General features: G+C 43.1%; 2 protein-coding genes across 7 annotated transcripts in view; one reads left to right on the top strand and one right to left on the bottom strand.

Annotated features, from left to right (window-relative positions):
- ANO4 (anoctamin 4) overlaps positions 1–1,289 on the top strand; it is a 173,144-nt gene extending 171,855 nt beyond the window's left edge. For all 6 annotated transcript variants that reach the window (XM_025154917.3, XM_040667745.2, XM_040667740.2 and 3 more), the window contains one exon: positions 622–1,289. The gene's annotated coding sequence lies outside the window, so the exon portion shown is untranslated. The remainder of the gene's footprint in view (positions 1–621) is intronic.
- Positions 460–27,138, bottom strand: SLC5A8 (solute carrier family 5 member 8; the record flags this gene model as incomplete). Its single annotated transcript, XM_040652754.2, has 15 exons — positions 460–4,407; positions 5,833–5,918; positions 7,614–7,717; positions 8,567–8,766; positions 9,639–9,725; positions 10,006–10,073; positions 11,421–11,533; positions 12,182–12,270; positions 13,243–13,372; positions 17,430–17,570; positions 18,952–19,106; positions 20,409–20,476; positions 21,569–21,620; positions 24,049–24,114; positions 26,398–27,138. Coding segments are annotated over 15 exons (2,232 nt in total), but the record flags the coding sequence as incomplete, so codon positions are not given.
- Positions 27,139–27,661: the final 523 nt, after the last annotated feature.

Here is a 27,661-nt window from a genome sequence, read left to right on the forward strand (position 1 = left end):
GAGTCATATGTAATATCAGTCTCACCCATATGAGTTGTGAATCTTTCCAAAATACTGCAGTTCCTAGAACTGAATTGAAATTGAGTAGAATTTAAGCTGACTTCCACCCTGGAGGAATCGCAACAATATAGTGTGTCAAAACTAATAAAGAGCAACAAAAACACAACACAAAATAATTGTGTTTGGTACAAGTTTTCAACATAGGTACAATGCAATGAATTTTCATGACACTTCATAGCTATAAGTTATGTCCTGTTCTGTCCAAACTGAGCACATGAGCTGCTGTTTACCAGGCTTGTGCTGAGTGTGATGCCGAAAGGGACTCTGACCTCCCTGGCAGATCCTGAGTACATTTCTGTCACTTAATGGTAACCAGTCAGTGCACTGACATTTCAGTCCTGCTGTTCTGCAAAATAGATTTCCCTTTAGTCCTTTAAAGCTTTATAGCAGAACACGCAGGAAAGACAACCTCCTTTTTATTTACTCCATTATTTAAGGAAGTATAACACATACAATAGGCTAACAATAATACATAGAATTTAAAACAGTCTGTAGATAGAAAATTTATGCCATTCTGCTCTTTCTGATCTGATGATGGATGGGTTTTGTTTAAAACTCCAGGTGACGGCCCTGTACGTTGTTTACTTATTCCAGCTCCACAAGAGCACTATCTTCAAAGGAATGAGAAAAAATGCAACCTCAATGCATGCCACAGACATTTGCCATAGCAAGCAGGACAACACACATCAAAGGATTTACTGTGAAATCATCTTGCAATCAGCATAGGATCGATCTCTATAGACTACTCTTGACAGCAAGCATGTACTTTATGAGCAGTTACACGCCAGTTTTTAAAACCAAGGAAAAATTGTATATTGGGACTGTTTTTCAGCCAATTTGCTACGATTTTTGCATTCTGTCCCACATTAGTTTTACAAACCTTAGAATAATAAATGTAAATGAACACCCTGGATACTTTGACAAAAGAAAAAGCCTAGGTATAGAGCACCATCTGTGTTCAAGCCACCAAATACTACAACTGAAACCCTGTTTACAAATCTGTTCTTTCTTTATTTTAAATCTTTCTGAGGGGAGTTATGTTATTTACCATATATAATATATATATATAAAGTATACATAGAGATTGTTTATTTGTAAATAGAAAAAAAATCTTATGGAGAAGAATGTCAAGTTTTCACACACGTAAAAAAATCATCAACATAAAGCCATGTTTAATGCTTGTACAATGTGATGCAATAAACTTTAAAATAAATGATGCATATGAAATATTTGCTGTTTGATATCCATGCATTATTTTCTATTTACCTTATTTGTTCAGAAAGCAAACAGAACAGCTGAGTGGAAGCAAGTGTAAACGCAGACCAAAAGGGGCCAGGATCCACTACCACCTTCTGTCTGTGAATCTACGTCATCAAATATTGCTCCTGTTGCCTTCTCAGTTCATTTTTTAATGTTTTCACTTGTTTCCCCTCTCAGCCCAGATGCTGCAGGTAACTTGGGCAGTGTGGAGTGCTCCCATTTCCATGGAATTAACTGGCATTGGTTATCTTTCATTTCTTTGTTGGGTGAGCTTTTAACTGGGAGAGATGAAGGATCATGGTGCAGGACTGAGATGGAGACACTGAGAATTATCTTGTTTTTACACAGGCAAAGCCCTGGCTCTGTGTCCAACTAGACAAGAACAGTATATAGTCTCAGAGAAAGCATTATTCAAAATTAATTGTTTTAATTAGTGATGCTAATTAAAAAAACAAGCATATGGGAAAAAAAAAAAAAAAGTAAAGCAGAAGAGTCACTTTTTAGTTCTGCAGCAATCATGAGAGGTTAGATAATGAGAAAAAGGACAGTTGCCAGGGTCATCTGCAGAAAGAATGCTACCTCTAAGCCTCTTTCAACAAGGTATTTTCCCCAGTAAAAACTCATCTCAATGTGACTGTGGGCCAACAGATACCATCTGGCCCAAGCTTTCACGTCACATGAAAATTAGAGTAAAATGACTGATCAGTCTTCAAAGAGTGACTTCAAGCGAAGACCTACGTGTTTTCCCATGTGAATTCAAAGTGCTAAGAATAAACTCCATGACACTACATTATTTCTTAACTGTGATTGCTGGAAAGATTAGCCTTCACTCCATGAACAAAACAGGTAGAAGTCACAGGTCATCCAAGGCAGCATCAATTCAAAACAAGGATCTCACCTTTGGTGTGGTGCAATGTGGTGCAATGAAGGGCTGTACTGATCAATCACCCTCCTGAGGATCATGGTCAGATGGGAGTGCAGCATGTGTGTTGGGAGTGCTGTAGTCCTACCAGAAGGCACAGAGGCCTTGCTGCAGGTTTCTGTTCTGCCCTTGGCTTACTATACACCACTGAGCAGAGGCACACAAAGGGACACCTGTCCTCTTCACTTAGCGTTTTGGCTCTCTGCAGCTGAGTGGAGATATCAGTACTTAATAGGTGTTCATATCCATGGGCCAAAAGTACCTCAGCAGATGAGTGGGAGACAAGGAGTCTGCTCTGCATCTTGCAAGCCTACACCTCAGGTGGCAAAGGGGAAGCCTGCCTTCATCATTTGCACTGGTTGGCCAGTGGAGATGTGCTCCTAGTGGCAACCCATGTAGGGTATATCTGGCCTGTACCCTGCTAGGAGAAGCCTGCTCCCATTTTTGCCTCCTAAAGTTTACTGATCCCATTTTATGCAGTAGATCATCAAATGCCTGCTGTCAGGAGGCACAAAATAGCTTGGGATAAGTGCTAAAGGGCCCAAATCAGAATACACAAACTACTACTATCAAATCCCAAATAATAGCAGCTCAGCACCCAGCACAACTCAGTGTAACTTCTCGAAAGAGTTTAAGACACACAGTCAGTGTTTGATTTGTGTCTCAAGCGTGACTGCTTTATAAGCTTCACTGCTTGCCTTTCCTGAAATGATTTTTATTTACCAACTTGACGCTGCAGCAGTTTTAAACCCCCATCAACTGATGTCACAAAAAGTGCATAGTACAAAACTGACACAGTGAGTCAAACAGCCTGTTCCCCAAGCAATTAGGATAACGGAGCTATGGGGTTTTTACCCTCTCAAACCAGAAGTAATGTAAGGACATATATGCTATTCAGCTCCTCTCAGCAGCCAGAGGATGAGCCATCCCATGCCCTGCAGCCATGAAGAGACTTCATGCAACTCCAGCCTTTGCAATCCCTTCCTCTCCCAAGGACAGAACAGCAGACCCTGCCCTCTTGGCAAAACACAAAATATGTTCTAGACTGATCTGGCCCAAACTTGCAAGTGGAACCTTGGAGAGACAACAGGGACTGCAAGAACACAAATGGTTACAATAAGTTTCAGTTCACAGCTCCACAGATAACAGCAACTGCAGGTGCAGCTTTCTCTCTATTCCAATACAGCAAAGAGGATCCTCTTCCTACATTAACACCTTTCCTACTATACACCCAGCTCAGTGCAAGAGCAGTTATGGGCCAGCATCTGGTTCTGCTACATGGCACAGAATGAAGAGCCCAGATTGCTCACTTCACCATGAGGGCCATCACTGTTGGTGCAAGATGGGGCTATAGAGTGAGGTAGAGAGTAGAGGGAAGGGTATTACTGATGCTTGTTTTTACCCATCTCCAAAGACAGTTTTGTAGCATCCAACAGCGAGCACATGAGAGGAGATACAGGTAACCAAAGAATGAGACTAATGAAAGCAAACGTATGACAGAACCAGCAAAATAAATATGCTCTCAGGATCAGTTCTACAAAGCAATCAGAGGGCACTAGCTATATCTCCTCCACTAAAAAGAAGATCCACTGTTTCCCGCAATCTGATAATACCCCACAGTACTGATCTCTTCAATCTTCCAATGCCTTAAAAGAAAAAAGAAAAAAAAAGCCCACAGAGAACAGTCATATCCAGGGGACAGCACTCTTACCAAATAAAACATTTACTCCGAGAATGAACTGAAAGTAAAAGCAGGTATTTTCCAAGAGGCCCAAGAATATCAGGGGAATATTCCACACTGATACATTGCCTTAAGCCCTGTCACCAAGATCCAGAGTGTGAGAGACAACAAGAGCAGGAAAGACCTGATTCCTTTCTTGACTGATGTCAAGGTTGTGCACGGGTGACAGCACCATGAAGCTCAGCAGACTCCTGCCGGTGACCTTGGCAGGGCTGGTAACTGACCCGGCACAGGAGTGTCAACAGTGCTTTACATGAACAAAACTGTCCTCAAGGGCTGACATGGCCCCACGTCATATATGAAGGCCATTGGCTTTGTTCTTATCACTTGCTTCATCCATTTCGATGTGGCTGAAAGCAGGGTTGTCAGTTCCTTCGGCTAGCATTGTAGATGATTTCCAGTTCAACACAACCACTTTCTCCGCCTAAAAAAAAGAAGAGATAAAAGCCGTGTTGTGAAGTGGAAGAAACAGTCTTCCTCTCTTCAGCCTGCAGGCAAGCTGAGCCCAGCCTGACTTACAGAAAGCCTTGCAGAAAGATATGCCGACTGCTGACAGAGCATCGTTACTCATTGAAATAGCTGGTATTTTTTTAGGGGCATGGAAAGTTTCTTATTGCGTAAGGTGCAAGTTGTGCAAAATGTTCTCGTCACATAAAATGTTCTTGTCCTGCAAAGTGTTCACAGCATTTCTGGTTGTGCAAAGTTTTAATTGCTGTTTTCACATCCAGAGATCTGTCACCACCAGCCCTCCGAGCTATTGGCTCCCAACCCTCGGTCCTTGCCCCATCTTTGACAGGAAAAGCAAATTAACATGCACCATTACGTCAATGCTCCATCTTCACTAAATGTAATGAGATGTTAAGCTCTTCATGTGCAGGAGGTTGCTCAGCTGCCCCCCCAATTATTCTGAGCAATTAACTTCCTGCATGAGCTGTGATGCCATGTACTTCCTACCCAGCAGTATAACCAGGCTGACACTCGTTTCTGACTCCAGGCAGAAACCAGTATGGTTGTGGATGTTAGCTTCCATTTGTTTGGTGAGATTTTCTTCTCAAAAGGTTTTAGAGATTAAAATCCCAGATGGTGAAAGTAGATGTTGGTGCACTAAGGACTGAATGACAACACCTGGATAGCCGGTATCCAGCCTTCACATAGATGAAGAGCATGCAGTTCTGTAAAAAAACCTCTCCTTCTCTGTTGTTCATAAGCAGGAGCTAAAATGCAGGAGGTCGTGCTAAGTGGAGTTATTGTCATCAGGGAGAAATATTTTGCACACTGGACCATCTCAAAGACATGATGAATATGATTGCAGTGATGGCCCTAACTGAGAAGTTGTCTCTGTTTATTTTAAAAGGCAAATTTCTCCTACGTCCTCCTTTCTAAGGGACATTATTTCCATTCTACCCAATAATTTCTCTCGTATCATAGGGAGGATGATAGGAAATAGACACACTGTCTAGAAATGAAATGCCTTCTCTCAAACAGTAGCTGATGTTGCAAATAAATAAATAAATAAATAAATCCCAGAATTCAGAAATCACATTTACAAAGAAAGCTTTGCTGAATCCAACACGTGCCTTGGTTCAGCTTCCAAGGGAATAGTGAGGGAGTATTTTGTCAGAAACCTGGCGAACAACTGTCCCTTGTCTCAGCTGCTGCTCTGTTGTTATGAAGTCAAGCTGTGGCCAAACACAGCTTCTCTGCCTATGCCAGCTGCTTCTTCCTCAGCTGCCTTGTGCTCTGCTGCTGCCTTAAAGCATCGAATGCGATTCATACTGGTGGGAAAAGATTGCCTTTTCTCCCAAGAGGAGAAATTGCTTTAAATCAGAGGATGCATAACTATACTTACTGTCTCAGATTTAGACCAGGAGAAGTTGGACAGGAAATCTTCTTTGGTCAGCAGGAATTTACGGTCTGTGTTCTGCTTCAGTCCTCCTGCAAAATAGGCAGGTTACAATCAGCCAGGTTTCCACACATACATGGTATGTCACAGCCCAGCTCTGGGCACCAAGCTAGGACAGTCATGCAGCAAAAGCCATCAAGCAGTCACAGGCTAGATGTTACATTGCTTAGGAATTATTCCTTTACAACATGTCCCCCTGCATCTCTCAAAACACAAAATTATCCTAGGGATCTACTTGAAATTTCCCCACCCTTTTTCATAGTTTTCTAGACTCTCCCCAGGTTTCTGCTTGAAAAATGTGTAAAATGCTGAGACAACCATCTGAAGGGGATGGGGTGTTAATGGGATGTTTGGGCACTTTTAGAGCATGGAAGATGAACTACTTACTCTTGTGCAGGAATGCATGTGGGAAAGAAAGGAGATGAAGGTGCTGGGAATTAGCCTTGTCACCCCACGCTCAGATGGGTGATGTTGAGATGGTTCTCTGGAGTTTCTGTTTGTTGGACTGAGGATTTCTCATCTGCACTTATTGAGCTCCTCAGATTTTGCACTTTGTTTTATGGCCCTATGGAGAGGCTTTCAGTGGAGTGGCTACGGATGACCTGATCCCAAGGTATTAAAAAGTGAAGTTTGACTACAAGCATCACTGCAAGTTGCAAGACACAAAGAAAGTAGTGGACCAATTAATCTGCTGGGTTGGGAGTTTGGTGGTCCTGATAAAAAAACAAAGAGAACTCAGCTCTGAAGTAGTTGTAGGTCAGGCTAATAGGTTTGAAATCTAACAGCATCAAAGTCTGATGAGTGCTGTAGCAAGATTCTGGCCAGGTATACTGGAGAAAGCCATGAGAGCAGCTGCTTTGGTGCTGTTTCTGCCATGCACAGCGCAGTTGACAAGTGCAATTTGCATCTCATCTGGATGGAAGAGCAGAAAGGTCACAGGCTGGAACTGATGTGCCTACTCTCACTTGTTGCTCTTGCACCTTCCAAAAATAGTACTGAGCAACTGAGAAAGAAAACCATGCATGGGGTCTGCAGCTCTTCCGTACATGCCAGGGAAATGCAGTGAAATGCATGCACTGCACAGGTGCAGACAAAAGCCTTTGAGTGCTCTGAACTCACTCAAAGTAAAACTGCTTTTGTCCTCAAGAAGAAGGATGGGTGCAACTCCTTGCCTTGAGTTCCTTTCAGGTTCGGGGACAGCCCTTCAACATCAGCACCTGCTGAGATCTCATGAAACGGAAAAGGCAGATGAAATTTTTTCCCCTCAGGTTAAAAAACTGCTGAAACTTCATTCTCCTTAGAGATTTGAAGTGACCTTTGCTGTAATTAGAGGTCAAGCACAGGATGCAGAAGGGCTGAGGGGGGGAAATGAGAGTTAGGATAGGAACCTTCATAGAACAGAACAGAATATCCTGTGTTGGAAAGGATCTGTAAGAACCATCACATCTAACTTCTGTCTCTACACAGGACCACCCAAAATTCAAACCTAATGTCTGAGAGCATTGTCCAAATGCTTCTTGAACTCTGGCAGCTTGGGGCTGTGACCACTGCCCTAGGAAATCTATTCCAGGTCCCGACCACCCTCTGGTGAAGAACCTTTTCCTAATTCTCAGCCTATACAATAGGGTCCCTGGCTCTTACTTTGGAAATGACAGTTCTCTTTTTGGTCATCATGGTTTGAAAAAAAATCCAAGACTTATGTTCAACCTCAGCTGTGAAACCAGTACCTGTTAGGAGGCTGATAATCATTCCCACAGCTATTGTGGTAAGTGTCCCAAGGGTGCTGAAGTAGAGATAGGACAAGGAATACCAGTGGTCTGCCAGGACAGGCCTGAAAAAGAGCAGGAAAAGAGTTAACCTCTGCTTTCCTTTTCCAGGTAACCTGAAAATGTTGTTTGTATTCCATATAGAATAGAAATGTTTATATTCCATATAGAATATAAATACAGAGCTACTTTTTTTCTGAACCAAGTGAGCTGCTATTCTTGAATTACTTCGATATGATAAAATGTGCATTGCAAATCTGTCGTAAAATTATAAGAAAATACGCCTTCATAGTGGAGGAGACTGGTCAATACATGAAAACAAGCAGGTAAAACAGGACAGTCTTGTTGCAGCTAGGAATCTAGTGCAGACCTGAGCACTCCAACTACCCAGATAAAGGGATAACATCTTTAGAAGAGGCTGAGTTATTTAAAGAAAAAATATATTGTAGAACATCAACCACATGCAGCTCAAAACAGCCAGAAAAAACTGGGCAGCTTTCACACCTTGGGTTACATTTTGTGTTGGTCTCCTTCAGAATGTGCTCTGTTGCTTTCCTACAGCCATGAGCAATGTTGGAAGTCTTGTGTGAGAGGTGCAGTGGATGTTGGGCACCCATGAGTGCACCGGGGTGTCTGTCATTGATTGTATGGTACTCTTAAATATAACAGTTGGGAATACCTAGAAATGTGTTCAGCTCCTGATCCAGCTGTTTTCTGTATTATCATTTATAACTCCTATGTTTAATGCTGGGTGCCCAAAGACAGATATGGCGATTGCAGAAGGGAGAAAACTCCTTATATTCTTTCCATTATACCAATGCTCTCATCTGAAGCAACACAAATGCTAGGCAGATGTTCATGTTACTTCAAACCAAATACATGCTGTAGTGACTGCACAGGAGGAACTTTCATACCTTTCTGCAGCCTGTGTGCTGAAGATTGTTGTTAATGGGTTTTCTGTTGGTGTAGTCAAATTGCTTGCGATGGATATGTTACAGCCTGCAGTTGAAAGGGGGAGAGGCATAGTCCTCTCTGGGAGGGGAGGATAAATCTGAGAACCAATTCCAACCCAAAGTGAAATAACAAAGCCAGTGATAAGACCCACAAATGCACCCTGCAAAAAAGAAAATGAAACTCAGGCTTGCAAGGAAAACAAAAGTATATCCAAAACAACTACAAAAATCAGATGAGTAAGAAACACCTAAATTAATAAACTGTGGGCTCCATTGGAAAAATAAAACATACAGCTGGTGAGAACTGGGAGTTTACTTCATTTCCCTGTTGGAGAACTCATTGCTTGCTTGTGGCTCCTACTAGCTTACCTCTTGTTATTTTGCCACTATGAATTTACAGTGAAAGAATAGCTTTGGGCTCCTTGGTATATAGCAAAAAAGCTATTTTATCTGAGACCATCCTTGAATCAATACAAAAGGTTTTTTGTTTGTTTGTTTGGTTTTTTTTTTGCGAAAGCCTCTTCTACTTCAGGATGGGTTTACTTGCTGACTGTGATTTTCCTTTCAGCACATATTTTAGATTTTCAACTGCTAAAACGTAGAGGTTAGTGATTAGCAAAAATTACTAAATAACAATCTTCCTCCATCCATCTTCATCCATTCTCCTCCATCACTAAATTTTTGATGGAGTAACTTTTTCTTCTCAAAGTGCTGATTTTGTGATACCAAAGCACTCTAGCAGAGCATCCCAACTCAGTCTACCTTTTAAACACGTCTGTTTATCACCTTGGACTTACAGGGGGGGGTTTCAAGACTGCCTGCCCTCTGTCTGGTGCATTGGGTTATCCATCCTACCCTAAAGGCCATTCCCCCAGCTGCCCTCATGGGGGAAGAAAAGGGTAAAGATCAACATGGAAAGTATCAAAGAAATATCCTTGCTGCCCAACACAGATTTATTGGGAATGGAGGGAGAAGGATGCACCCAAAATTACTGATGGATTTTGGTACAACAGGGCTTTAAATTTCTACTTACAATTCCATTTGCAAAGGAGCAGAGGATTCCCAAGGCAAACAGTCCTAAAAGGGGGCCACCAACCATGCCAAAAATGCTGAGAGCTGCCTGTGGAAGGAAGAGAGTCTATCAAGCACTGCACTGGAAAAGTTAAAGACACAAACAGGGCAAGAAGATGAGAAACAAATTAAGAGATTTTAATTAGTGTCTTCTAAGCTGGTGTTAATTCATATAGTGACATGGGTGCTTAGAGCAGAGGTTGAGGCTGTTTGAGGCCGGTACCCAACAAAGAATAAAAGCTAATCTCATACTAGTATCCAGCAATTATTTCCTTACACAATTTGTTCTAGATTATTTGACACACATGAGAAAGCAGCCTGGCACTCACCTGGAGCAAGGCACCCAGGAGAGATGCCAGTGCAGCCATAGCAATGCAGACTCCGCCATAAAATAGGCCTGTGTGGGAAAGGAAAATCGTGAGCACATCAGCTGAAATGTCCACTGATGGAAATGGTCCCCTCTCACTCAGGAAGCCCTGACATCACAACAAACCCTCTGCCATCTGTTTGGCTTTGATTTTGTTGTTCGTTTGGGTTTTCTTTCCTAAGAGAGCCCAAATAGGCCAAAGGGCCTGGTTACTGTTTACATTAAGAGGAGACTATGTGAAAGGGACAAAATCCCCTTCCTTTGTATGACTAAAGATTAGTTAATTGTCTGATCCTAGATGGCACATGTATAGATTAGACACAGTAGCAATACTAAGTGTATTGTTCATATTTTTCAGGTAGTCTCCTGTGTTGTAGTCATTATTTCGATGTAAATAAGTAATTTTGCATCTCAGTCTAAAGTCTTCGGAGCAAGAAAGTAAATGATGTCAGATCATGGGGGCTGGCAGAGTGACAGAGGACATCCTGGACTACCAGGATGCAGTGTCTCTTGCCAGAACCCACAACACTGGCTCATTTATGCTCTCCACCTTCACTTCTATTGAGTTTCACTGTCTGAGTGACAGGCAGTAGGTTAATCCCTCCACTGGATGTGATAGCTCAGGCAACTCAGGACAATAACACAGCATCAACAATTTCAGCATAAACACTGCTTGCAATAACATTTAAGAAGCTGCTGTCAGGTGAAAACATTTCATATTTGTCACCTGCCACTAGTCCACTGTGCTCAGTGTTATGGGCTACAATACTGTGCTGGGACTGCAGTTTTTCATGCCTATTAAGCATGCTGCCTTGGACTGCACCTGCAGCTGATGTCAAGTCATGCAACCAACAGAGATGGAAAGTGCATGTCAGAGATGTAAACCATCTCCTTAGCCCAGTTCTGACCCTCTTCTTCGAGGAGGGTCATTGAATATAGGAGCTCAACAGGTTGCAGGTCCACAGGCATGGTGGGGAAGACGTGAAGTTGTTCACTCTCTGGAGTGCTGTAGTTCACATATCGCTCTGTTCACAAGGTTTATAACAGAATCGTTTCTTATGCTTCTAATTTTTGACAGAGAAATTAAAAAATCACGTATTTTAATCTAAGACGTTTGGTTCTGTACAACTGCAGGGCAATACTGAATATAGAGGCAGTCTATCTTTACTTCTTTACGATCAGATACGATGGCTCTTTCTCTTAAGCTCACTAGAAATAGCTTGTCCCTCATGCCACACAGAATTTGCACAGCTGATCTTGGCTCCCCTAAGCATCAGTCTGAACACACTTACCCCTGACTTATGCTGCCATAAGCAAAATCTGAATCAAGCCCTCACTTCATATAGCAAAAGTGGAAGAGAAATTTTCCAGACATACTCATCCCCATGGAAATCCATGACAGCTTCTTTTCAGAAAGGGATCTAAAGTATGGCCTAACGAGGTCTTCGACAGTCACAGCAGCCAAAGCATTGATGCTGGAGGACACTGTACTGCAGAACACAAGATATATATATATATATATATATATACATACATACATACATATTGTCTTAGACACTGAAATCATAGATAACAGGTGAGTTAATGGCAGAGAGAAACTGTTACTGTCTAGAATGGTGTCAGAGAAATGCAGCTGCTATGTTGCTTGAAGTGACGTACTGCTGTTGGTGATGCAGTGAATAGCTTACAGAAATAATTTCAAATAATTGCTCTTAGTGAAGACAAGGCAATTCTTAATGAAAAGATGGGGTTGGAGAAGTCAGTGAAATGAAGTATACATTACACGTGGCTGTGCCGTAAGCATTACTATAGCCATGTTGTGCAACCACCTGTTTATAATATTTAAAAATTCCTCTAGCAGAGAGGCTCTAAAGCACAAAGAGGCAGGGTTTGTTAGTGCTGTAGATCACTGGCTGTTTCCTCCTATTGTCAGTAGGGAAGTCCAAATGGTTTTGAGTCTTAAGACATCAGAGCACCGGTGCTGAAAACTAAAGATTTGTAATTGCAACATCAGTTCCTAGCACTTTTCCTAAAGATTAAGGAAATGAAATGCAGTTAAAGCACATTTCGGTATAAATGCAACTTTAAGTTTAACAAAACAGAAAAAAAAAGACACTAAATTCCAAATTATAACTTACCTTAATGTCCCACTGTAGGCACTAGCCACAAAAAGCCCTGGCACTCCTGGAAAATCGCTGAGAATATCCAGCACGAGATAGGGCATCAACTAAAAAAAAGTTGAGTGTAAAAACTTATTATATTGCCATAATTTTTCTTTTGTCTTTTTTTTTCTGTATTTTTGTTAAAACATCCACATGAAATACTGGTAAGTCTGTTTAGACAGCCTAGCAGAGGTGCAGGCAGAGCTGCTGTCAGGCTTTCTTCCCAGGAGACGACTGTAGAGGCGGTTAGCACTGAGCAGCAGGTAGTTTGCGCTGTACATCACTCTGTCAGGCTTGGGTGCCACAGTAGATACTCAAGTCTCTGTTGACACCACAAAAAGCTTTATAGATTCGGTCCAATAGCCTTAGGGTACCTGAGAACTATTTCCATATTGGAAGCTGTGTGCTATTTGTTGACTTTTGCAAGATCTGAGAGCTGGGAAAAGATACAGATTGTAATATTTTCTGCCTGTGAACCATTTTTTTCAACAACAAGTTGGTCTTTTTAGTATCGTACTTTCAGGTTCCACCAAAATTACTTGACTCACAGGAGGCACCTAACAGCTTTCAGGTATCCACCTTGGCTTTTCGCATCTCATCTTATTCTACCGTTTAAGTCCAAGCAGTCCTGCCTCCAATACTCCATTATCTCTGCTCTTCTGGACTCCCAGCTATTGTCCATGGGGATTTGTCCATAGCCCACAGTTATCTGAGGCACAAACAAACTGCAGCTCTGTGAGACACAAGGGGATGCTGGCACTAATTGGTCCTGAAGGCAGGTCTGTTGCTTTCTGCAGAGTGTTCCCTCCTGCCACAATCTGAGCTTAATCCATGAGTTACAGACTCACTCTGTATGGACTCGGGCATGTTCTTATACCCATCCCCTAGTTCTTGAACTACCCTCTACACAGTTGCACATGCTCAATAGCTGCTTTTTCATCACCAACTCCAGTTGCACATGCTTAATGCCTGCTCCTTCATCACCATCCCCAAGGGGAAAGCTGCCCCTTCCTCCTCATTGAGATGTGAGGCTGTACCTGGTCAAGTGCTGACACTTGCTTTGCCGTCCATGGGTCACAGTCCTTGTAGATGGAGTACAGGGACAGCCCGCAGAGCGTTGCGCAGACCAAGATCGCCCAGAGGCCCACCAGGTTGATGTAGAGGGACCTGCACCAGCATGAACAGAGATGCCATGTTAGAGCTAGATGTCCCACCATGCTGCAATTAATGCACTGAATAGTCAGCCCCTCTCAAGCAGAGCAAACAAGCGCTGTGGCAGCACTAGGAGACACCCTGTTCAGTGACTGCCAAGCTGAAAGGCAGTCATAGTATAGCTCTGAGCAATTCTGACATGGGCTCACATTTCTAAAAACACAGATTACACTTTGTTCTTCATAGCATGGTCTGAGTGCATGCCCTCTGACAAGGCCTTCTCCAGAGATGATGGAAGCAATATGGCAATCTGCACATTTCATCACGTGCACAAGATTTACATTAAAGCCAGCTGGCAAGAAAACATTCTTATCCCATCACCACACCCCTTGGCAGAGACAAACCCCGGACAGATTTGCAAGGCAAGGTGTCACAGATCAAAGTGTGGTGTACCTTTAATCAGCAACAGCACTCCTTTGCCTCTGGAGCTGCACTACCACACTTAAGCAACACTGGAATCATGCTCATAAATCAATAAACTCATCATCTTTTCCTGGCAAGGTCTCCATGGAAGGCAGCAATGAGGCAGGTGCTCCCTCCCACTGGGACCTGCCTTGAAGCCACTTCCAGCTGCCACTTCCATGGATAAGGGGGTCACCACCAACCCCAGAGCTTCCCCTTTGGCTGCTTGGATCCTGGAGCACTCAAGGAACCACATCTTGCCCCCATGTTCTGAGGGGAGAGCTGACCCAGAGAAGAAAACGGTGGTCATCACATATTAAGGCTGCTTTTGCCACACACAACAATTTGTTTTTCACCCATCGTGAAAAACAAATCCTTCTCCCTCTGTTTCCTGCCCCAGGGAGGGCTTTTTCTTTCTATCAAATTATCTGATCTCAGCTCTTGATGACACCTGAGTCACAGAGTTGTTCACACTATGGCTCATCTGTGGCGGTCATTTCAAGTGAACACACCCAGAGTGAGCATGGCCTTGAAAAACAGCATTCATTCCAGCAGTTCTCTCTTGGCTGTGTACCATGTGCATATGGTGATTTAACTGCTGACAAATCACACACAGTGCACCCGTGCCAACTAAGACCTCTGCTGGGTGGATCCCTGGAGGATCTCTGGTATCTGTGCAAACATTTCCATGCCTGCACTGTTTCAGAGGGCATTTTAGTGCCTTCAAGACCCAAGGAGGCAAAGAGCATCAGCCTTTGGACTGCTCCAGAGGATTATAAGAATGAATGAAGTAAACTTATCTTTATAGGTCTTGTTAGGCATTGAAAGGCGTGTTTTATATAGGGTTTTTTTTTTTATAGGTTTACTAGATGAGATTGCCATTTTATATCATGGAAAAATGACTGGAAAGCACAATGTAAACTTAAAAAAGACTTAGGTAAATAAAGGCTGATTGGATAACACAGGACAGAAGACTCTGCATTTATGTTTCATATTTGAAATTAGCATTGGTATAAATACAGCACTAGCAGCACTTTAAATTTATTTCTAGGCTAAGCTTGTGAAAATAATCTCCTCCTTATAGATGCTTATGCATTAGTTAGGTGTTTTGCATAAATTTAGCTGAAGTTGTTCCTACATTGGCATAATCTACCTTGAAATAAGGCACTCAGAAGCTGACATAGTAACCAAAAGTAACCAATGACTTAAATCAATCCAAATCTTTTCAGTAGATGCAATCGCGGTATTAGCCTAAAGCCTGTAGCTCAGATTAGGAAGTTGAGAGAAAGACATAGAGGCAAAAGAAATTGTTTGCATTCAGCAATTCCTAGTTTTAAACTGTGTCAGTGTTTGACAGTGAAAAGAAGGAAACTGCTTTTTCTATCTTATTTACATCCCTAGCTCACGGTACACCCTGTGACTTAAGCACTGAGGTGTAATAATTGCAGCACTATTGGAGGACATGTTCCCATTAATTCTGGATGAGTAACACAAGGTGGAGTTTGGGTGAAGTAGGCACTGTGACTTATTTTAGTTGGTTGATTTAGTCTGGCTCTAGGAAACATGCCAGCCAGTGACCTTGAAAGGCAAGTAGAGGAGAATGTGCTAGGGGCCCATATTTTTCTGAAGGTGCAGATCTCCTGTTTGAGGGCCTAGTGTTGTTCATCTTCAAGCACTATGTTTGATTTGCCTAGTTAATGCTTGAGGATGACAGCATGTGTTCATACCTACTAGTGTGTTTCTTGAATGGGGTGAACTCCTTTCCCGTAGCCTGAGAAAATTCCTACTCTTGTGCCGTTCTTTAAGGCCTTCCTATGACACACAAGTTGGGAACTGTGAAGGAACTATTTTCTCAGTTCTGTTTTATTATTAAATAAAGCCTTATATAAAATGCCATGGAGGAGAAAAGCCTTGTTATTGTGACCCAATGACTCTTGACACTTCTCTGCACTAGTTAAATGGCGTCAAGAGATGTAGCCACCAATATGACTTGCCAAATGCGTTTAATTACTTATGTGAATGAACTAGATAGTCATCACAGAATGATAACGTTTACAATTGTAACGAACTGTAGCCATTGCACAAAAAGTTTTCTCCATGCAAGGGAAATACCAGGAGGCACAAGCAAGGTGTCATGGAGTTCAACTGCCCATCCCAGCAGGAGAGAGATCCATCAATTAAGGCTGTACCGTCACTAATGTGGTATGAGCTAGAGAATCACAGAATCATTTAGGTTGGAAAAGACTTTCATGGTCATCAAGTCCTACCAAATACACCTGAATTTTTATTCATAACTCTTGAATTCCATCCAAAACCCTCCAGAACCAGATAGCCACTAATCCAAGTCAAAGACACTGCAAGAGTCCAGAGAATCTGCCCAGCAGCTGCCATGGTACTACATTTTCCTCGGTCACATTATTCTTCTGGGACACCTTGGAGGTGCCCCCCATCACAGAGAGTACAGAGGGGACAATAGAATAGCCCTAAGCGGAGCAGGTACTTGGGAAGGAACTCAGGCACAATGTATGCAGCTCCTATTGGCAATCATGCCAGGTGGCATGGCAGGTGTGGGATGCACCTCTTGCCTCTGCAGCGCCAAGAAGTTGGGATCCAGCTATGCACCAGAGACTGCGGGGAAGCCAGATGGTGTGTTGGAATGTGGCACTGTATGCTGGAGATGTGGCTGATGATGAGCATCAGCTCATTCCTGTTTGCAACATAAATGGCTGAAAAGTGCATTGCCATTATTGCAAAAACTAAAATACTTCAGGTTCAAACTTTAATATGATTTTTGTGAGCATTTTGCTGACTTTATGAAGTGAAAATCCTCGTAAACTCCTTCTCTACTGCATATCACTGTGTTATGGAATTTAGTGACTATAGTTAATGATATGCGTTTATATATCTTTCCTATAAATAGACTTTATTTGCTTGGTAAGAGTTCTTAAATATTGAGTGTGAACTATGGGAATGACACTAAAGATAAAAATAAGATAACAGAGTTAGTAAATATACTCTGTTCTAGAGTAAAGGCTGATCAGAAATATTTAAACTCAAGGAAAACAGAACTTGCTGCCAGTCTCCATAATGAATTCCTATAGGAAAAGTCTTGACAATCATGAAACCAAAATACATGATTCTTCAGCAATTTTATCACTGAATAAAACATTTCTGTCTTTTCTCACGTTTACCCTCATGGGTACTGAAAGCATTTTTAGTCCTTACTTAGGTAAAACACCCCCACTCTGGTTTAGGTTTAGAAAAGTAGCAATTCAAGATGTTGTCTTAAGAAGGCTACAGCATAATTAAGTACCATATTGCTTGGTCTTTAGGTTGCATATAAACTTAATGTAGTTATTTGTATGCAAGAATACTGGTAGGGTGAAACAGTCCATCAGAAAGTTGAATGTCACAGTCATCTATACGTAATTAAAATATCAGCATTCACTATGCCAATTTGTCTCCTACTTGGTCCACAAAGCAGACAGCAGAAGGTGTTACCTTTTACAAATAGGTTTTATACAGACAACAACAACAAAAAATTAATCTCCATTATAAAGAACAATCACCGCTAAATTCAGACATCAGGAGTTACTGCAGGCAGACTTACATTTTTGCATGGAACCTGGTTTTGCATGCAATGTATCTCTGTACTTGAGACTGGTTGACACCATAAATGCCAGTCCATGTGAAGGTCCCACCTATAATAATCGTCCAGAAGGTGTGCCTTTGCAACGGATTGGGATTAAAGCTACAACGAGAGGGAAAAACAAACACAGAAAACACTCATATGAAACTCTTCTCATTATCAGATGACCTTAATGGCTAAGAGAATTTCCTCTTACTTACTCCCATGTAAATTCAATTAATTTATCCACGTTTTGAATATTCAGATATTCCAACTTTACGTGACATCGCAGAAAGCAGATTTTAAACTGAGAGTTGGAATCACTGAAATCACTGACTCGCTGAAATACTGACCTGCTCAAAGGTGAATTCAAACTAACTTATTTGCCTGTAAATTACAGTCATAAGTAAAGCACTGTGATGCCTGTGACTGTTGTGATGAAATGAAGTTCCAGTAGAAAGTCTAATATGCCTGCTTATCTGGAGGGACCTGAGTCTAACACCAATACAAAGGTGTGTTTGCATACCCAGCCCTCGTGGACAGAGCCTCTATAAAAAATGTTGCTGATTTAGCTCTAAGTGGAGAGCATATTTTAAATGGAATATATTTTTAAATGATATTTTAAATAGAGCAATAGATTACACTTATCTTACCAAACAACATCATATTAATTCAGCTATTATATGCCCTTATTCCTTTTCTTTTTCCATCTGAATTCTATGATAGGAGAAGAAGCAATGCTGGGTAACTTCTGCATATGAGCCAAAGAGATTGAAAAATCACTGCTCACGAGAAGAAAAAATTTATCTACCAATGAATTATTATTTACTGAAGAACTTAGTGAAGAATTTCATAGAATTACCTGAAAAATATTGTGAATCAACAGACAAAAGGACAACAGGCAGCACCTGTCACACTAAACTTCTATTATTAATAGCAGCAGCTGAAGTTTCTCAGCAGAATCACCTATTCATCAAAAAAACAGTAACTTTTTTTTTTTTTTTAACTTAAGGAATCTTTTGATTCAGCATTGGCAGAAATGAATATTCCTAACCTTGCAAAACTATATTCTTAGTCTATGATTAGTTACAGTAACAGAGGGTACAATGCCATTAAGATTACTTCTGATTTTCATTTTAGGGAAAGAAAAACGTTTCCCCTTTTCAGATTAGTTAACAGCTGTAATTTTTTCAGCTCCTTTGGTTCAGTAGCTGAAATGCCAAATCATTCATTTGCAAACTCTAATTATAAATATGATTGTCCTCTACTATTCACCATTCACTTTCCGTGGAATCCAAAATGCATCCTTACAACATGGATTTCAGAATGCGAAAGATTTTTCTCTTGGCAGGATGTTGCAGAGTTAATCCTACAAAATATCCTCCAAACGAGGTCAGCTTGTTTAAATATCTGTAAAATTTTGGTCCCAACTCCCCACCTTCAGTAGCAATTTAATTTCACACTTATCAGGAAAAAGGCACATCATCTTCAAGTAACAACTCACTCCCAGAAGTTTAATCTTCCTCCATAGTAGGAATCATTTACAATGCGTCCAATTCCCTCCTGGACTACCACAGCTCGTATAATCACAGACGAGAATCCAGCCACCATGATTCCAACCTGGAAAACATCTGTCCACACCACTGCTTTCAGACCGCCCTGTGTGAAGAACAGCATGTATCAGGTATAACAGGGCAGCTGTGCTCTTGACATATGTTCACATCCAGCTAGGAGAAACCTTACTATATGGATTATGTGTAACTGACTAATTCCATTTTATTCCTGAATAGAAATAATTCTGCATTGGGATATTTAGGAATTGTATCCTGCAACCTGTTCAGGACCTTCTTGGAGGAGCACTACAAGCTACTGTGGCCACAGACATATCCAATATCTCATTTATCACATTCCCCTGATTCAGAAGTTTTATAGAATCATAAAATCGCAGAATCATGACGGTTAGAAAAGACTACTAAGATCATGTATTACAATCATCATCCCATCCCCACCATGCCCACTAACCACGTCCTCAGTGTCACATCCACACTGAGTACCTCCAGGGATGGTGTCTAAACAACCTTCCTGGACAGCCTCTTCTAGTGCCTCATCACTCTTTCTGAAAGGAAATTTTTCCTAATATCCAACCCGAACCTCCACTGGTACAACTTAAAGCCATTATCTCTTGCCCTACCACTAGTTACCTGTACCAAAAGGTAAACAGGCAGACCATGCTCATCTTCCATGTTTACAGTATCACTAACTCCAGAAGGAATGCAATTTGTGCAAATTAAAATAAACATTATTTAATCAAAAATATACAAATAATTTTATGACATGCTGATTACATTTACACATATCCAGGCACTTGGTCAATTAGGACTGACCTAAAGAACAATCTTTTCATGTGACACTTGCTATTTTCAGTGTCTCTCTCACTAAGAGTCTGGACTATTATGGTTGCGGTGAACAGGTGCTTGACAAATTAGTCTGCTAGGCTAGCAGAAATTTCATAGGAGAATTTTCAGGAAGGAAGATCTATCTTTTTGCTGTTCTTTTAGGAATAGAAGTCACATTGTGGCTGCCTTTGTGTCCAAGTCATAGAATCACAGAACCCATAGAGCTGGTAGGAACCTTTAAAGGTCATCTAATCCAACACCCCTGCAATGAACAGGGACATCCACAGACAGATCAGGGTACTCAGAGCCCCTCCAGCCTGGCCTTCAATGTCTCCAAGGACAGGGCCGCCACCACCTCTCTGGGCTACCTGTTCCATTGCCTCAATGCCCTCACTGTAGAAGACTTTTTCCTTATACCCAAAGTCCCTGGGTGAATACAGCTCTGGGCTGCAGCTGTGCCGTGAAACAGGGCAACCCATTTATTAGGTGACTTTTCAATAAATTCCACATTTGATGTGAATGCCGAGAGGAAATGAGATTTCCCTCAGCTGAAAGGCCCACATACCAATGTGCAGTAGAAAGTGCAGACCACGCCAGTTGCCACCACGGCGCCCCACAGGTCGAAGCCCGTGACTGAAAAAGAGGGAAAGGGCAGCAAACGTGAGCAAGGCACGAGGGACACAACTCTTGAGGACTGTTTTTCACCTCAGTCTGGATGCTGAGGAAAAATGGAAATTAGTAAAATGCAGAAGTGGAAAGTAATAAAAAACTTCAATGAAAAGATGTGTGTGCCTGAACTATGGAATTCACCCTGACCAGATCTAAAAATGCACAGTTGTTACAGACACTGGAAACTGCTAAATAATTGGAAACTTCTAAATAATTAGATAGATTTGGGAACCTAAGATGCTTTTGGTCTTTAATGACAACTAACAAAACCAATATTCTTGCAGGGCTCAGCTCTTTAGAACCTCTTTAGAAAGGTTCTAAAGTCAGAGTCCTTCCTCAGAAGCATTTAGGTAAGCCCTGAGCCCTATGCAAGGGATTTATGCAGGAAAGCAACCATGGGCATGCTTCACAGACACAAGCTGGTTTAAGCAATGGTTTGGAAGACATACGTTGGTCTAAAAGCCTCTTTTATTCTGTGTTCTTTTAGGGAAATGTGACAGCCTGCCTATGCCAGACAGCCTCTAAAGCTGCCAGTGCCCATGCTTGGCAGGCTGACATGCTGCCCAGCATGGCACCATGGGGCTCCCCAACAGAAGCCTAGGCAAATGGAAAGCTCTGCAGCACAGTTCATGGAATATACCACTTCCAGCCAGGCTGTAGCTTGTTAGAGCGAGTTATAGAGTGCTTGAAGAAGCACACTTAACCAGATGGACTCAGTGTGTGTTTATCATGCGCACTGCCTTCAGACTTGACTTATTTTTCCTTAACTTTTCTGAAATTAGCCATGATGTGAGGATATTGTGAGAGAGCTAGAATAAGTGAGAACAGATTTACTTTGTTGAGCCTTTTCTGTGATTCCTTACAACCAGAGATAAGGGAGCAAGATTACAGCTGGGAGGTCTATCAGAGTTCCCATCAGGATCAACTGAAGTCCCAAAAGACCTCACAGTCAGTATTTGAAATATATATATTGGTGTGCACTACAGAAAGAAAAGCACACCAGTACCATGTTGCATAAAAAAAAATAGAAAGAATAGTTCAGGATGGTCATCTTACCTTGATTTAGTGCTAAAGCTGGAGCGTAAATGACAATACCAGTGTATAAAGTCTAGATGGGGAGAAAAAGATATAAGATCAAAAGAAACAAAAATTCCTGGAACAAGTGATAGTTTTCTGAGATGGTTTCTCTTCAAGCACTTTTTCAGTCTAAATTTCCTAAATGCATGACTGTTAAGAAATAATTCCAATTGCTGGAAGACAAATGTCTGAGACTAACCAGTACTGCAGTCTCAAAGTCTAGTCTGTTTAAAAGAAATAACACAATGATTCTTAAACACCCAATCCCTCTTTAGTTTTTCCTGTCTCTTATAATTAACTTGTTTTATTGCTTTATAAGTGCAGTCAAATGGAAGAAACAAGAACAAAAGGAAATTGGTGAGGTTTACAGATGGTTTGCCAAAGAATCTATTACAATTTACTTTCTCAGTCTTGGGATCAATATGCCTCTCAGTATGCATCTGTAATGCATATCAGAACAAGAAACACAGCATTACTTAGGCATTATGGATAGGCCTATAAGGATTTAGAGTCCTATAAGATGAAGCCATGCATGATCATTTGTATTTTTACCCAATACAGAAATAATCAGACAAATCAATGAGCTACTGTATCCACTCATAACAGCACAGTGGGATTCATCCACTGATATTCTCTATAATTGATTCCCGTATATTTTTAAGTGTCTTTTTACCACTGCTATTAGTGCTGGTACTACTAGGGCAACATCAGCTAGGGCAACATCAGTGGCATGGATCAGGGCAAAGCCCACAGTGTGCAGATGACTTCTGTGAAAGTCAAGTCTTGATTCAAGGAATGTAAATCTCAGCCAGGTCCCGAGCTGACTAACATCAGCTTTCCACGACTGGTGGTGGGACCAGCAGGGAAATAGTTGTTCTTACCTGTCTGTGCGTGTGCTTGCTTCTTTCTGCACTCTGAGCCCTCTCTAGGTTCTCACACATAGCTTGTATACCTTGAAAGCTGGCAGCCCCAGCCTGTCCCTAGCAAATCTCCCCTCAGCAACAGCTGCACCACTTCATGGCCAACAACTGCCAATACTTGTCAAGCTCAAAGCGTTTGGCGCCTGTCCATCCAGTGACCATCTGCATGGGCTGCAGGATCCTCTTCACTCAGGGAGTCACTGGGAGACAGCAACTTTCTTGTATGCAGCAAACAAGCACCAGAAGCTTTGAACCACCAGAAATTTTCTTTTGACATAATTTTGATCGCATCTTAGCGTCAATTCAAATAGCAGTGATAAAGCAATCTTTCTATCTCTTCAGTGTTTCTTCAGGTTGTATTACTAGATATCCTTTTTATTTTTCTTTGAATCAAGTCCCAGTAGTCACAGAAGATGTTGGGGAGTTCCTTTCCTCTCTATTTTCATGATTCAGGACATTTAAGTTGCTAGCGCTCTCAACAGAAAGACACATATAGGTTGTTAGTTAATATCCTGTATGTATATTTACATTATATAAAATTGTCTTTCTGATCTTTACAAGATTACATTTGGTTTGTTCCAACTTATGCAACTGTGGTGCCTTCACGTTTGCCCATTATTCATGCATGCTAGCTCTCTGCTTTTCCTATGTGTAACCAAAACATCCAGCTAAGCAGCACTGCTCACATAAGGAATTAGCACTGCAGTAAGAAACCATCTCAGTGGTACAGCTGTGGTTGTTCTGTAACTCCCAGTGGGTCTTAACAGTAACAAAAAGGACAAGAAGCAAGCATGTACAGAAGCATAACTTGGAAAGCCTTCAAATTCTATATTCATTCTTGCTTTGAACTCCCCAAAATGTCCATTTCTTAACTGCAAACAGAACACGTTTGCTGCTGGTGTTTCACAGCATCTGGCACACGATCACTGTACCTTCGAAAGCTGCAGTCCCACCCTGACTCACCAAATGGACTGGATACCCACAATAATGCAGGGACTGCTTTAGTTTGACTTTCCCTAAGGCAGTGAGTGATCTGTAGCTTTTGTTTGCAGACTCCCAGCAGTGATACAAACCCTTGCACTGCCAGTGACAGGCTCCTGACAGTTTGTTTTCCCTGTCACCTTCCACAAACCTTTGGGAATTAGCCAGACTCACAGAATCAGTGGCCCACAGGATGAGAACTGCCACTGCAGATAATTGGGGCATGTTTACATTTTGAACCTTCTGTGGGCTTCTCTGAGGACAGGCCAATGATTGCTCTTTGCGCTGTTTCCCTGTGCCATGAAGGATCCAATGGCGTGGTGCTGATACCAAACGACCACCCCAGGTGCTCAGCAATGCCTGGGGATGCCAAATAGGAGGGTGGCCCAGCATTTGCTCTCCACCTGATTGCTTTTGTGCAGAGATTTCTTTTTCTTGCTCCCAGGGGCCCTTCCCTCTGGTCACCCCATCAGCTGCTCATGGCAAACAGCCAGATGTGCCCAGCTGAGCAGCCCTGGTGGCTATGCAGACCCAGGAACCACTTTGAGGTTTACTTGCCGTTTGTATAATGAAGAGGAATGTTCCACAGAGACGCAGGTATTTATTAAATCGAAGCTCTAAATACTGCAGAAGAGAAAAAAAACAATAGTTTACATCAAAACTTGGCTTTATTGGTAGGACTAGAGTGAAGAGATGAGCAACAGACAAAGGGCACAGTGTTTTTTTAGCGTATTGTTAATGGCCAAAATTTGATGGATATCTCTTTCAACTTTATTTGATATTTCTTCACAGACCCCATCACTGTGTAATGACACATGAGCAGGTGAAACTGACATTGGCTAAGCAGCACATGACTGAATCAGTAAAAACAAGCTGGGGAGACCTGATAGCAGCCTTTCAGTATCTAAAGAGGAGCTATATGAAAGAAGAGGACAGACTCTTTAGCAGGGCCTGCTGTGACAGGACAAGGGAAAATGGTTTCAAACTAAAGGAGGGGAGATTCAGAATGGGTATAAGGAAGTTGTGTTTACAGTCAGAGGGTGGCAAAGGTTGCCCAGAGGTGGTGGATGCCTTATCCCTGGAGAGACTCAAGGTCAGGCTGGGGGGAATCAGAGCACCTTGATCTAGCTGTAGTGTCCCTGTTCATTGCAGGGGAGCTGGACACAATGACCTTTAAGGGGCCCTTCCAACTCAAATGATTCTATGATTCTATAAGCTGGTGCTACACTGCTGCCTATGGGCACTCATGGGGCAGGGAGCTGTGCTCTTGGCAAAGCTCTGCACCTGTTATGAACTCAGCATTGTTCACAAGGATGTTCCCCAGTACAACAGAACTTGTTTATGTTGTGAAATCAGAGAGAAAAACATTACAGCAATGCCTGAGCCTTAGTCAGTTTGGAAACTCCCCGTCTTCTACCATCAAGTGGAAATGCAGCCTTTCTCAAAAGATGAACCTCACCTTTCAGCCTAGGGCGCAACCTCGGTAAATCTGCTTTAGGGCAGATTTCTTCCCACTGTCTGTCCTGCCAACCCTCTGAGGTGCATGGCTACACAAAAGGGATCCTCTTCACCTGTCAATCCGCCCGCCTGACACAGGCAAACACTGAGAAATCCCACAGTGCTCACTTGTGCGGCCAGAGCTGAAAATGTGGTCAGTGAGCACATTGACTCCAGGCAGCAGTGCTGAACCCCTGGACAGGCACAAGGAGTCTGATCTCTGAACTCTGGCCACAAATAGAAGGTATATCTTTTATAGGTGTGTTACCCTGACTAAACCCTGAGATTATCAGCAAGTTTCTGGTCTTAATCAACAGCCTTTAACGAGAGGAGATGTATTTTAAGTATCACCATAACTGATAGTCCAAAGATTAGTAGTTTAAAATGCACTGTTTCTGTTGGGGAATTCTTATCTAACTCCACGAACTGAAACCTTGCTGTTTTCAATGTCCAGTGCTGCAATGCTCCTGCTCAGTGTAATAAAATGCAAAAGACCAAAGTAGCTATCCGAGGACTTTCACCTGCACTGGTGCCCCTTTTCCAATATCCTATAACAAGAGCAACTCGCCTCCAAACCTGCAGCTAGGAACTATCTTCCAGGCAAGACCAGCACGTTGCAAGGACCTTCTGGGACAGTAGAAGGCCCTGACCAGAGTTCCTCACTTCAAACCACTGAGACTCAACCTGCAATGCATCCCACCACCCCAGATTTCTTTCCACTCCTAGCTTTAGCTTTAACTCACATGGCTGAAGATGAGCCAAATTTTCATAGAATCACAGAATTGTAGGTGGGGGATCTCTGGGGATCATCTAGTCCAACCTCCTTGCTAAAGAAAGTTCCCTACAGTAGGTTGCTGAAAGCAAGAAAACCTGTGCAGACACAGAGTACCTGCTGACCTCCCTGTACAAACAATGGAAAAGACACTCACTAATGGAGATGGTGTCTCCCCAAATCCTCTAGGAACAGCACAAACATACACTCTGCCAGAAAGAAACTTCTGTGGTACGCCTGAGCTTAGAAACCAGCCTGGAGAGAGAATGACTTGAGAGCTCTCCTTACTATGTTACATGTGCTTGCACTTCAGATGTTGGATGGTCTCGGTTAATTACACATCATTAATCACATGTCGTCATCAAAGCTGCACCAGGATTAAACCACCTGCTCAGTTGAGCACCTGAGGTGAGGAGAGATCTGGAATGGTGCACAGGTCCCAGCAGTGTGGGCAGAGCTGGGGACAGAGCAGGTCACAGCCTGCCCATCCTCAGCAGCATGGAGACACGAGTTGTAGGGCGGCACTGAGTGGAGGGAGACTTGGGGAAAGAGAGTGAGGGAAGACAAATAGAAAGCAGCCATGAGAAGCCCCCCAGCTCCCTGACGGCTGTGGAAAGGCTCCTTCTGCTCCACCTTACCTCATAAGTGCTGGTGATGCCCAGCCTGTAGAAGACAGGCAGGAATATCTCAGCACTGCACAGCACCACCAGGGCGTAGGTGATGGCGAAGATGCAGAAGATGGCACCGTAGCGGTAGATCTCGGCGGGGGTGCCCAGCACAGTGACAGCTGACATGAAGCTGGCGGTGAGTGAGAGAGCCACGGGGACGGCAGTCATGCTTCGGCCCCCCATGAGAAAGTCCTTGGAGGTCTTCTGTCCCCCTCCCGCAAAGGCGTAGTAGATGCCGATGACAGCCGACACCAGCAGCATGGCGGCGAAGACCACATAGTCCCAAACGCTGAAGCCCCCCATGCCACCGGAGCAATTCACCCTTGCAGCCCGACCCAAAAGCAGATGTGCAGCTGCGGGAGGAAGGCGACGGGACCCCGCCAACCAAGGCTGCAGCGCGGGGCGGTGCGAGGCGCAGCTCTCCGCCCTGTGAGCGCGGTGCCGGGCCGACGGGACGGCCTTATAGAGCCCCGGCGCCCGCTCCTCCCCGCAGCCCCGCCGAGCGCGAAGGGGCGGTGACCCGGGCAGTGCGTCCCGCAGGGTGACGGCGGGCTGCTGCCGCACAACGGGGTCGGGCGGCGCGGAGGAGCGCTCCCAGCGGGCGGGTGCCCGCTTCCCTGCCTCGACCTCGGGACCCCCTGCGCTTGGTGGAAAGCAGCTCCCCGCGCAGCTCCCGGTGGTGGTGTTTTCTACTGCGCCGTTAGCATTCCGTCAAGTGAAGACGATGGAAATGCTTTTTTATATACATGTGCTTTTTAACCTATATTTCCGTGGGTTGTGCAATCCGCCCAGATAAGGTGCTGAAGTGGATTTCCCAGCACACTTGCCAAGGGAACACTTGCTGAGTGCTGCGTTTATACAGTATGATAGGGAAGCCCCGTTACCTGCATTCCGATCAAGGAAGTTTTCTCACTAATCGCAGTTTCAAGAGTCAAAGTGCACAGGAATATCAGAGATGGGGCTTCATTTCACTGACCCACGGAGTAACGCATCAAGAATATCAATGGGATTACAAGCCCATGGGTGTTCCATGTTGGAGATGGGCTTCCATAGCTAGCAACACATCCTGGGCTAAAACAACAAACGTTACACCTTGCCACTTTGCTGTATGTCGGGTGGAGGTTAAGGTGTAAGGGTGCCAAAGCTGACCAAGGAGGCTCTGACAGCAGCATGGCTGCGTGCAGCGGCACTCACATCTCTGCACAGAGGCTTTCAGGCTTGACTCATGCATTGG

The sequence above is a fragment of the Gallus gallus genome, chromosome 1 (assembly GCF_016699485.2).
Source record: "Gallus gallus isolate bGalGal1 chromosome 1, bGalGal1.mat.broiler.GRCg7b, whole genome shotgun sequence".
Classification (NCBI taxonomy): Eukaryota; Metazoa; Chordata; class Aves; order Galliformes; family Phasianidae; genus Gallus; species Gallus gallus.